This window comes from Neomonachus schauinslandi, chromosome 8 (genome assembly GCF_002201575.2).
Source record: "Neomonachus schauinslandi chromosome 8, ASM220157v2, whole genome shotgun sequence".
Lineage (NCBI taxonomy): Eukaryota > Metazoa > Chordata > Mammalia > Carnivora > Phocidae > Neomonachus > Neomonachus schauinslandi.
The window spans coordinates 10,482,946-10,496,021 of NC_058410.1; the positions used below are offsets into that span (position 1 = coordinate 10,482,946).

The window sequence follows — 13,076 nt, forward strand, 5'->3', positions numbered from 1 at the left end:
TACATGGAATGCTAAGCATGGGTTACCCCTTATGAAAGAAAGAAAGGAAAAAAAAAGCTGTTCACCTTATTTATCAAATAAGGCAGGAAAGCAAAATATTAAGTATGTTGTTGTTGCTGAGGCGGCCAAAACAGGAAGCTATAAACTGAAGGCAGAGAAAATGGCTGCAAGTATCAAAACCAGGCAAGACCCCTTCCTTGTCCCCACCCCCAAAGCATCTCTCTTCGGTGGGTCTTGTCCCTCCGCCCCTCACCCACCACCATGAGTTCAATGCCATAAGAACTAGTAACTTTCAGATCCACACCATGGAGGGGGTGGGGAAAGAGAGGAGAACTACAAACGTGGTGCACGAGATGGACGCATGCAGAAGAGAAGAAACCAAATGGAAACAAAAGTGGAGGCCGACACCAGTGACTAGAACACCATGGCAGCTGCAGGAAGGCAGATCCCACACCGCGTGCAGAGGAGAAAGGAAGTACCTTCGACTTGCTCTCAGGCTGCGGAGTGCCTTCTTCTTTACCGTCGGCTTTGAGAGGTATGGGCAATTTGGATTCCCCGGGAGACATCATATCTGCAAGACCCATAGATGCTAATCGAAAACAGGAGAAAGAGTTTAGGATTATACATGTGATGCATCGGGCTGTGTTCCCGCTAACACAAGTTACTGAGTGACCCATGGGGCACTTGAATTTCCCTTGAAGGAAGAGAAGAAAAGAGAAATTGTAACTGAGGGCACACCAGTTTTCTGGAAATCTAAATAGCACGACATTCTGCCAGTCCTTTTTTAACTTAAAAAAAAAAAACAAAAACACAATCATTTACTCAACACCCAAACCACTGAAAGGCAACTCATATCAATATTATTTTTTCAAAATTACTATAGCTTCACTAGAGTAGGTGACAGGTGGAAGTTAAGTCCAATACACTGCTCATCCGAAGTGAAAGGAAATAATGGGTGTGTGTATTTTTTACGTGGTGACTGGAGGATTTCGTGCCTTCTTAATTTCCCAAATTTATAGAATCTACAGTTTGCAAAATCACTTGACATTTTATATTGCTTCATTTGAAAGTCTTATCTATCGCATGTGGCCTAGTCCGCAGTAATGGAAAACAGTCGGAACGAATGACTTCAAACACAATAATCTAAAGTAATTTTTGAAGGACAGGATTTCTAATTATTTTGCAATGCGGCTGGTTTCCTTTCAGTCTGGGGCTCTGTGCACATTTATCAATCCCCAGCAGCGGCTCAAATGCCCAGGTCAGATACCCACACCCGCTCAAGAGTCAACTCAACGCTCCGATTCCCAGAAAAACTCATTTTCTATCTCAAGGCTCAGAAATTCAATCAAGTTCACTTAGGATTTAGAAGGAAAGGTTCACCAAAGAACAACTGATTTATACCCATTTATCACGACTATGAATAGATACTTTTGGGTTGAAAAGGAGGGCTTGGATTTCTTTTTAAAGGAAGAACAAGGCTACAGTAGGGAATCAGTGTAGATATCCAGGGAATAACAGCTGAATTTCTACAGAACCCCACTGTGAAAACCATCTGCACAACACTGGGCTGGGAGCGGGACACCAAACAGATGTGTGAGGAGGGAGGGAAGCAGAAGAGAGCAGAGAAGGGAGAGAATTAAGAGCCTTGTCAATGAGCGAAAGCCAGGAAACATTCCTATCTCAACATAAAATAAACCTGAGGTTTTATGCACAGGACCCGTTCTACATTCTGCAAACAAAAGTGCTGGCTCAACCGAGGCGGTGCGCATGTTGCATAATGTGCCAAAAAAAAAAAAAGAAAAAGAAAAAGAAAAAAAAAAAGCAGCAGCTTTAAAAAAGGCTCCACAGATTGCCCACTACAAAATGATTATTGCACATATTCATGTATTACTATGTTTTAGAAAATAATTAGTTTTAATTACAGCAGTGAGAGAGTGAGCAGGGCTCTGGCGAATTAGCTGGCACGCTTGGTGGTGCTAATTTGCTAATATCGTTAGCATCACGGCAGGTTGAGACCAGAGGTCCTGCCAAAAACGCCGACCCCGCCACGTGCCCAGGAGTCCGGCGGCACGCTCGCTGACACCCGGGGAAGCGCCGGTCTGCACGTGCTCACTGGCGAGCGGTTCCGAGCCCGTCTGCAGCCAGCCAGCCAGCCCTTGAAGTCATCACCACGCACACAAATCATAATTGGGATGTTTTTTTCCCTTTCTTTCTTTTTTTTTTCCCCCCCAAATTACTTTCAATACTTAGACTTTAAGAACTGGAACAAAAAGCTTTTTCAAGTGATGCAGCTGCAGAGAAAAATCTATTGGGATCAGCTAAAAATGCTGTTATTTTGGTGAATGTGTGAAACCCCAGGAAAGCAGCTGAGAGAGACCGCCCCAGGACCGCCCCGCTCAGAGCGCTGGGCTGCTTTCGTGCAGTCTTCTCTCCCAGGATCAGTAAATCCGTACATTGAGAAACACCCTTTTTAGAAGAACAGAAGGGGGAAACAGAGCAGGACGAACGGGGGAGGAGGAGCTTCTTTATGAAAGTCCCCACGTCCTTGCTAGTTACTCAGAGCTGTCACTGAGGAACGACGGCCACACAACCCCGAGAATGTGGCAAAGTCACGGACACGTGGCTTCTGCGAAGGCCTGCTTCTTCAAAGATTATAATGAATAGTTCTGTTAGCATTTGGAACAAATTATGCCTGAATATTACTGTTGAGAGACAGAAAATACTAATATTCGTCTTCATACATTCACTGTGTTAACATACCCCAAAACAATTTTTAAGCATAAAGAAGTAGGCTAAGATGTATTATTATAATGAATGATAATAATTTATACTGATTTAAAAATCAGACTCAGATGAATTTACGCATATCTGTTGGTTTGAGATTCCCCAAATTTCTTCACTCTCTATTATATATTTTTAAATGGGCATTTAGTGTATGCAGATATAAAAATGGTCAAAAGTGGCACTGCTTTATGATTTTTGAGAGATAAATAAGGATAGGATTGAGAGTAATAGTTTTATTTAGTACTCCTGCCTTACACTGCAAATTTTATTTTACTAAATGGATCACAAGGTCTTTCCTTACTGTGGCTTTTACTATTCCTTTTGTTGAAATGCTTATTTTTGACTTCTTACCAGAATTCTCAATGAATCACTGCAAAGAGCTATAGGCCTCCCTGGACAATGACAGTCCAGGAGCACTATTTTTTTTTCTCCTTTCCCAGAAGAGAAAGACCACCACTGTGGTAAGGATGTGTTAAATCAAGGCCCTGTTCTTTCTCCTACTGACATCAGCAATCCAGTATCTAAAGTTCAGACATAAAAAGGGGCAGTAAAGAACTCGGGCCTGCAGAAAGTGCTGTGTGAGTACTGTAAATACATTTCAGGCGCTAGCCTCTGGCTTTACCCCTGAAATTTAAGAGTTAGAATGATTTCCTAAAGTAAGTGTGGGTCAAAGTCCTAAGGCAGCTACTCCACCCCAGATTTAATATCTTCAAAAGGAACATAAGAGCATATGGTGTGAGCAAAACTGAACTCAAACATTCACTCTTACTCGCTCAGCTTTCTTTACTTAGTCTCCCTGTAAGGCGACAAAGTCACTCCCAGACGATGGAGAAATGGGACCAGAAACACACATACGGTTTGTTCTTTTCACGGTAAACAATACAGCATACGGCCAAAATCTTTTATTCCTTGTTTCTGAAAACAAAGGAGGGCCTATCTATGTGTATACATCTGTAGATAGTCATGACTCTTTATATGTGGCACATACATCAAGAGCACCGTGAACATTAACACGTATGAAGGGTATGAGAGAAGGAAGCTCAGGAGAAACATTTCTCTCTCTTGGACCGGATCAGCAAGGCCTTGAAAGAACCTTCTGATACCTCTCTGTGCTGACATACCTCCACAGGGGCAGGGCAAGGGAGATGCACAACACCGTAATTTCCATCCACGCCCTCTCTCTCCGTTATAGGCACCCCAAGGAAACATGCAACCTGAGCAAACCCAGTATGCTCGCTATGCTCTCCAGAAAGCCCCAGCCCCAGACCAAGTCCACAGCTACCAACCGACTTGGCAAAATCCCAGTATACATTCTTCCCCCTTGAAGAGATATGGTTTTCATCATTTATTACACCTTTTATGTCTTTGGGGGAGGAGGGAGGACAGCAATTCACCTAAGATCATTAACTCCAAGCAAGCAACCAAACAAAATACCTAACGATCTTATAAACTGCTTAGACAACCAACCACTAGAAATGGTGCTAAACACCCAAAACTTCCGGGGCGCCTGGGTGGCTCAGTCGTTAAGCGTCTGCCTTCGGCTCAGGTCATGATCCCAGCGTCCTGGGATCGAGCCCCGCATCAGGCTCTCTGCTCGGCGGGAAGCCTGCTTCTCCCTCTCCCACTCCCCCTGCTTGTGTTCCCTCTCTCTCTCTTGCTCTCTGACAAATAAATAAATAAAATCTTTAAAAAAAAGACCCAAAACTTCCTTAGGGAAGGATCCTAAAGCCTCAAGACAGAAAACACCTATCCATCTGGTAGATTTATATGCTAGCCTTTTTTTTTTTAAATGGTGCTAGATCTTTTTTTTTTTCTTCAAGATCCTCTTCTTTTTTTATTTTATTATGTTATGTTAATCACCATACACTGTATCATTAGTTTTTGATGTAGTGTTCCATGATTCACTGTTTGCGTATAACACCCAGTGCTCCATTCAATACGTGCCCTCTTTTGTAAATTTTTTTTTAAATTCAAGACAGCAAATTATCTGGTAAATAGCTAATGCCACACAAAGCAGGCAGGGGTTCTGCCAGGAGACTGCTGAGCAAAATATCTCTAAATCGGTGGTTCTTAAGCTTAAGCATGCACTTATGAAAACTACCTGAGGAGTCTGTTAGGAACATCCTCAGAAATTCTGACTGGGGCCCAGAAATCTGTAGTTTTAACAAGCATTCCAGGTGACACGTGGTTCTCAATTTTTGAGAACACCGAAGGAAGCCGTCGATCCTGTGGTAGTGAGCTTGCCTTTTTTTCTCTGTAAGGGCTAATGGAGCTAGTACGCCCCATTCTGGTAGGACACCAAGAGGACACTGCCTTTGGGATGGCGCTAGGTTGGCAGAAAGATCTGGAATCTGACAGGGCTCTTGTATAAGAGGAGGGCCTGACGACAGCAGTACATGGCTGCTCATTTACTATCTGTAGGTTATCGGATGGAAATGCCCTACATTTTGCAGAGTGACTTCCCATGAGGCAAACTTAGAACCACAGATGGTAGATATATTTTCTGGAATTTAGATGTCTTCTTTAAGATGATGGTTTATATAAAGACAAGTATATGACTAATGAATGTTATAAAAGGAAACACAAAGAAACACAAAGAAGTATAACATAGCTAATAACACGAGTATTATAAAAGGGGGTATTTAACAAGGCTATAAATGATTTATTATTTTGCCCATCGCGTTATGTAATGCTAATCTTTTAATGCAAATAATTTTTTTGAAAAAAGCTACTTTAGAGGGAAAAAAAATCCCCCCCCCACTGCTTAGCACCCCACTTCCTCTGCATTTTAAAATGAAGAAATAGTTGTCACATTCATACTCACACTGACTCCATTTGAATAATTACTTGCTCACTGGAGCCTGTAACAATTTGTCACTACACAGGAAGACGCTTTTTGGCCCTGTACCCCGTCTATATCACAACTGTCTGAACTCCGCAAAGAGGATGCTGGAAGGCCAACTGCACAAGCTGCTAACGGAGGTTCAGCAAATCCCACCCCCAGCCCTGGACATCATGGGTATTATCTTCACTTTCTCCAAAAGTGCCCTCACACAGAGAAGATGCTTTGCCATTATCACTGGTAACTGATCCGCATGGGCCCAAACCAAGTAGACTGATGTGATGACGATCAAAGCCATTTCTGGCCCAACTCTAGAAAAAGTCAAGAGTACACCTTCAAACCAAAACTCGTCAGGAGCCACTCTATAACTTTATGGGTTCCTCTGTCATTCCTGTTTCCCTCAGAGACTGTAACACAGGGATAGCAGCTTGATGTGTGCCTATCAATAGATACACAGTACATGCTAAATCATCAATATTCTTGGATGTGCTAGCTAGATGACTACTTTCTATCAGGTAGCATTTGACTTATAGAGCTGGAATAAAATCACCTAAATGTGCAGAGGAAAATTTGATAAACGTTTAAATTATCAAAAATTCAGTGTTTCAAAATACACAATGCAATAAAAAAAAATCATACTAGCCCATACAAAAGGCTGAGGATAAACAGCCTTTCATTGAACAGGTTTCCTCTGTATGAAATAACGAAGAGCTGAATTATCTGAATAATAGTAATAATAAAAAGAAACCCTCTCTGCGAATCTCCATTAAATTGGTTATTCCTTAGGAACACATAAATCTTCTTAGGCAGGGCATGGTGCCATCTCTTTGTGGTGGGTTATTTTTGTGGTTCTGGGGTCCAAAGGAAAAAGGGAAAAATGAGTATTGCTAATAGTAGGTGAAAATTTATTGTGTAGTTTCAATGCTCTGAAGTAATTTTATTTCAGCAAGCCAGACAAAACACATAATGTCATAACCCAAATACCCTATTACCTGGGATAGTGCTGAGAAGGGGAGGGGAAGTTTCTGGGTAACAGACTGGTTAAGAGCTTTCCCCTTTCATCTCAAGTTTAAAAACACCCACGTCGCTGGGATTAATGACCAATATCAGGAAGGGCTATTCTATTTATTTGAAAACCTTCCATTTCGCCACTCTTTCTTCCTCTTCCACATATTTTTAAAGAGACGCAATCAGGGAATGGCACTGTTAAATTAGACCCTGGAAACCAGCAACTCAGAAGCTCAGAGAGGATGCAAGCCCAGCCTTTACCAACAGCTCCTGGGGTGGCCTTTCAAAGACGGACAGGTCAGAGGGGTGGCGAAAGGCAGAGGAGATGAGAAAAGGTACTAGGAGAGCGCCAAGCCTCTAACTCCATGGTGTTTCCCTAACACATGGTTAAACATTGCAGGACACACACAACTGCCACACATGCTCTGCATTCACCAAAGGACAGCATCCTACCCGAGACAGTGCCCCCCCAATAGGGGCTGGAAGTTCTGGTCAGCTGCGACCCACAGCCTTTTCTCATCTAAAGAGCAGCGCCCCTCAACTGCTGGGTAGTGCGGGGCTTGAGGAGATGGCTCAGGGTCTAAGGAATCTGAAAACTCTTTGCACAGGTGTCGACATTTTGGTGTTTCCACAAACTGATACTCTTACTGCACCGATCAGATGGGATTCGGTAGGAATACAGTTGTTGATGTCACTAAGTGGGTTGGAAAAGTTACACACGAGGGAAAATCTAAAATAGTTCATTAAAAAAATAATATAGAATTTCTCACTATAGACAATCTGCAGACAGCACTTCTGAACAACTACTTCCGGGTATATATTTCAAGGTGAAAAAGTACTTCAATCACCTCCCCTGAAACATGAAGTGTTCATCTCCACCACTATGAATGGAGCATCGATTTTGTCGGGGGATCTTCCAATACTTCGAATGGTGCCGAAAGAGAAAAAGAGCTTAGTGTATACATCTAGCAAGCAGTCCCCAGAGTCCCGTGGAATGTGCCCACATGTTACAAAAACACAGAGGGCATTCAAATCATTTACACAAAATATAATGTGAGCCTCACGTCTTGAAACAGTTACATAGATTGAACAAGTTTCCAGGCAGCAGAAAAGTGGAGTGTGTCCCCTTTTCACCCAATGATCCCAGTGCTTGGGTTGCTCACCGGTGCAGGCCTAAGGGGGGCAGAGGGGGAGGGGAGGGCAGCTCTCAGAGTGCGGAGCTGCCGTGGTTACCTGCTGAGCTGTTCACCATATTGGGCGTCATGCTGTAGGGGGGTGCCTGGGTGTTCATCAGCCCAGAGCTGTTGTTCACGGGCTGGCTGTAGGGAGAGCTGGAAGCCATAAGTCCACTCTGATTCATGCCCGGAAAAGTGCCTTGCCTGTAGGAAGAGAAAGCACATGCATACATATACTGGCCATGGACACAGCGGCACGTACGGGCGGCACGTTACCCGGGGAGCCATTTCTCATGATGCATCTATGCAAGGGGCGGGGGCTCCTATTTTTCATGTTCGCTTAAAATAACTTATTTCCCGGAAAGAGAGGCTGAACTATTGCTAAGTAATTACTTAATCCACTGTGTAAAAATTCCAAATAATATAAATTCCACAAATAAATTATACATTTTGAATCATGTCAAGTGTTCCAGGTTATGATTTATACAGAGGAATATAAGCAAGAAAGGGGGAACTTGAAATAAGAACAGGAATTACAAAAGCAAGCAAAATTAATTTCTAATGTTTAAAAAGATCTGACTCTGTGAGCATTACTTAGTGTCCTCGTATCAAAAACCAGAAGTCAAGGAATGAAAATCAAATCGGCAGTGTGAGAATGCTATTTAAAATTTTTTTCTTTAATCTAAATGTTCTGATAGAATGAATATGGGAGAAAGCATTTCTAAAGCCCTTCAACCCTGTTATTTGGCATTCTGAAATTAGGTACTATTGCGAACACACCAATATCCCCATATTAACTTTACACAGTAAACACCAGACTTCCACTTCTTTTTGTAGGCTTTCCTGGGACAGGAAGGAAGGGAGCTGAGACTGGCTGACAGCATCCCTAAAAGGCCCTGGGGTCATCCCTCCCCGACTGTGATGCAGACCCATGAACTTAAATTTTCAGTGACTTAGTTTTGCTAGTTTTGTATGTGTGCTCTGTGAAAGACAAACTTCTTACTGTTGCAAGGGGAGGAGGGTATTTCTTAATCTGAAAGGGACATGTGTGGCACAAAGGCATTTCTCTAACAGCTGGAAATGAGACCGGGGAGGAGGAGGTTGAAACTGAGCAGTGCTTTCATTCTCGTGGGAGAATTACCAGGTAAAGAGAAAGATGAGGGCAATGTGGCAAAATCTAGGAGAGCCTCCACTGTTGTACTCAAGTGGCTCTTCTGTAAATAGTATACCTTGAGAAAACTTTCCAAACTTTTGGCTACTAGTGTTCCCTCTTAGGAGTAAAACTAATAGGAAGAGAAAAAATCCACACTTGGCTTATCTGTTCCAAATGAATTATGATTACAAGCCATGCCCTCCGCCTCTATTAAGCAGTCATCTGATGACTTTTTATGCATAACGGTAAACTATTTTTAAAGAGATTCTTTAAAAGATTAACATAAGTCATTTTAAGAAAAAACCCATCAACTTTTTTCAAAGAAATGGAACAAATAATCCTAAAATTTGTATGGAACCAGAAAAGACCCCGAATAGCCAGAGGAATGTTGAAAAAGAAAAGCAAAGCTGGCGGCATCACAATTCCGGACTTCCAGCTCTATTACAAAGCTGTCATCATCAAGACAGTATGGTACTGGCACAAAAACAGACACATAGATCAATGGAACAGAATAGAGAGCCCAGAAATGGACCCTCAACTCTATGGTCAACTAATCTTCGACAAAGCAGGAAAGAATGTCCAATGGAAAAAAGACAGTCTCTTCAACAAACGGTGTTGGGAAAATTGGACAGCCACATGCAAAAGAATGAAAGTGGACCATTTCCTTACACCACACACAAAAATAGACTCAAAATGGTTGAAAGACCTAAATGTGAGACAGGAATCCATCAGAATCCTAGAGGAGAACATAGGCAGCAACCTCTCCGACCTCAGCCGCAGCGACTTCTTCCTAGAAACATCGCCAAAGGCAAGGGAACAAGGGCAAAAATGAACTATTGGGACTTCATCAAGATAAAAAGCTTTTGCACAGCAAAGGAAACAGTCAACAAAACCAAAAGACAACCGACAGAATGGGAGAAGATATTTGCAAATGACATATCAGATAAAGGGCTAGTATCCAAAATCTATAAAGAACTTACCAAACCCAACACCCAAAGAACAAATGATCCAATCAAGAAATGGGCAAAAGACACAAACAGACATTTTTCCAAAGAAGACATCCAAATGGCCAACAGACACATGAAAAAGTGCTCAACATCGCTCGGCATCAGGGAAATCCAAATCAAAACCTCAATGAGATATCACCTCACACCTGTCAGAATGGCTAAAATTAACAAGTCAGGAAACGATAGATGTTGGAGGGGATGTGGAGAAAGGGGAACCCTCCTACACTGTTGGTGGGAATGCAAGCTGGTGCAACCACTCTGGAAAACAGTATGGAGGTTCCTCAAAAAGTTGAAAATAGAGCTACCCTACGATCCAGCAATTGCACTACTGGGTATTACAAATGTAGGGATCCGAAGGGGTACGTGCACCCCGATGTTTATAGCAGCAATGTCCACAATAGCCAAACTGTGGAAAGAGCCAAGATGTCCAACAACAGATGAATGGATAAAGAAGATGTGGTATATATATACAATGGAATATTATGCATCCATCAAAAGGAATGAAATCTTGCCATTTGCAATGACGTGGATGGAACTGGAGGGTGTTATGCTGAGCAAAATAAGTCCATCAGAGAAAGACATGTATCATATGGTCTCACTGATATGAGGAATTCTTTTTTTTAATAAAGATTTTTATTTATTTATTGAGAGAGATAGTGATAGAGAGAGAGCATGAGAGGCGGAGAGTCAGAGGGAGAAGCAGACTCCCTGCTGAGCAGGGAGCCTGACGTGGGACTCGATCCCGGGACTCCAGGATCATGACCTGAGCCGAAGGCAGTCGCCCAAACAACTGAGCCACCCAGGTGCCCAATATGAGGAATTCTTAATCTCAGGAAACAAACTGAGGGTTGCTTAAGTGGTGGGGGGTGGGAGGGATGGGGTGGCTGCGTGATAGACATTGGGCAGGGTATGTGCTATGGTGAACGCTGTGAATTGTCTAAGACTGATGAATCACAGACCTGTACCTCTGAAACAAGTAATACATTATATGTTAAAAAAAAAAAAGAAGATAGTAGGAAGGGAAAAATTAAGGGGGGGGAATCGGAGGGGGAGACGAACCATGAGAGACTATGGACTCTGAGAATCAAACTGAGTGTTCTACGGAGGAGGAGTGTGGGGGGATGGGTTAGCCTGGTGATAGGTATTAAAGACGGCACGTATTGCATGGAGCACTGGGTGTTATACGCAAACAAGGAATCATGGAACACTACATCAAAAACTAATGATGTAATGTATGGTGATTAACATAACATAATAAAATTAAATTAAAAAAAAAAAGAAAAACCCAATATGCTATTCTTTTTGTGTAGCATTTTCAATGGATTCGACCTCCTAGCTGGTGGAAAAAGTTCAAACACGGTCCACTTGAAAATTCAAAGTATCAAGGGTTTGAGTGGTTTTTTTTTTTTTTCTTTTAAATATTACATCAACCATTCAGAGAAATTCTGTCCAGACGAACACTCAATGATGGCTTGGAAAGAACATTCTAGGAGGCTGAAAGACTAATGGTGTGAGTGTGGCTCTGGGAGAAAGGAATGTTACTTCAGCCTTGAATTCTGAGCTCACTGACGTGCCACTTTGAATAACTACAGACTGCTGAACCAGTATTATAATACCCACTGCAGTTCATTAAGAATGTATCTGAGATCGTCCGTCCGATGGCTTCTGATTAACCCCGAGGTCGTCAAATACTTCTAAACACATTGCCCCACAGCTAGAAACGTAGTCCCATATGGTGAGGGTTTTAACATCAGCATGGAGGTGATTGGTATTAACTCAAGTATCTTAGGTTCCCTTCTGACGTGTTCTCATTCAAACAAAGACAATTTCACATTTATGTGCCTGTTTCAAAAGAAAACAAGAAAGAGCGGCACCTATTGACCTGTTGGGGCTGCTCTCTCAATTCCTCAGCAGACAAACCACCCGAAGAGCATCCTTACTTATGAACAGGTTGGGTTTTCTAAAGACAGCCTTCAAGTCTCAACCAGTGGTGACCTGTCCTTCAAGATCCACGTGCAGGGGCCACGCCCTCTGCGAAGGCCGTCCTCACTCCCCCATCTGGAAGCTCTGCCTGCCCCAGGCTCCGCCTATCAGAGCCCTCTGCACTTTCTTTCGTGTATTCTACAAAATTTATATGCACATCTTGGCTCTTACAGGTGTGATACCTCCCGAGAGGAGCAACTACTGAGCACGTTCAGCTACTAGAGTAGTACTTGTTAAATGAACTGACAGACATTTTTACCATTGTAAACAGGCCTCAGGAAAGACGGCCACCTCTTCAAGCTTCCACCAAATTCAGTTTCACATGTGCTGTGACTACCGGGTGCATGAAACAAATGGTTCCTTGAGCATGCTGGTTTATAGCTCAGGTGGCAAAGAGAACTGGAATATAAAACCCACCAGACAGGCTCCTTGTAACCCTAATCTATGATTTCTCCCCCAAGTCTGCGATGCCCATCTGCAATCACCGTAAGATGAGGATGGTACGCATTAGAGGTTAAAAAAATACCCTTAAAATAACAAGAAATTAAAGATGTCGAGATGTGTGTGATGGATGTCACTTGCTGGCTACAGCGGTCCTCGATTAAACCATGCCTATAGTTTTACAAGTCTGGCTAAAATGCCAGGGGTCTTGACTCTGTCACTAGTCATGCTTTCCACTGTCACTGGGATCTGGGAGCAAATCTCCTTGGGTCTCTGGGCCGTTTTTGCATGTGAACATGGAGGGACTGATAACAATAGCAACTGTCATGATTTCTGAGGTCCTTATAAATGTGCCTGGCACAATTTCTAGGCATTTGACGCATTTAATTTTTTAAATTTCTGGAGGAAGGTAGGTGGAATTATGCTCACATACAGAGAAAGAAAATAAGGATCAGAGAGACTGAAGAAGTTGCTTGAAGACACACAGCTGGTAAGTGGCAGAAACAGAATGCCTCAGGCCTGTTTTCAGTCCAGTGTCCTGTATTTCTTTCCCCATGGGACCCTTCATACTACTAGCACTTGACGGGACAAGTATAATGGCATAAGGAGTCCACTGTATACCTTCCTCTCTGTCTACTGTATTCATCTGTAGTTGTAGAAAGCTGACAGATACAAATGGCGCT

The 13,076-nt window shown here is 42.7% G+C and overlaps 1 protein-coding gene across 1 annotated transcript in view; it reads right to left on the reverse strand.

Annotated features, from left to right (window-relative positions):
• Positions 1-13,076, reverse strand: part of ARID1B (AT-rich interaction domain 1B) — a 440,657-nt gene that overhangs the window by 34,214 nt on the left and 393,367 nt on the right. Inside the window, exons 10-11 of the mRNA XM_044917512.1 lie at positions 7,868-8,013; positions 480-589 (exon numbers count right to left, since the gene is read on the reverse strand). Of these exons, the coding sequence (XP_044773447.1) occupies positions 480-589; positions 7,868-8,013 (256 nt within the window). The remainder of the gene's footprint in view (positions 1-479; positions 590-7,867; positions 8,014-13,076) is intronic.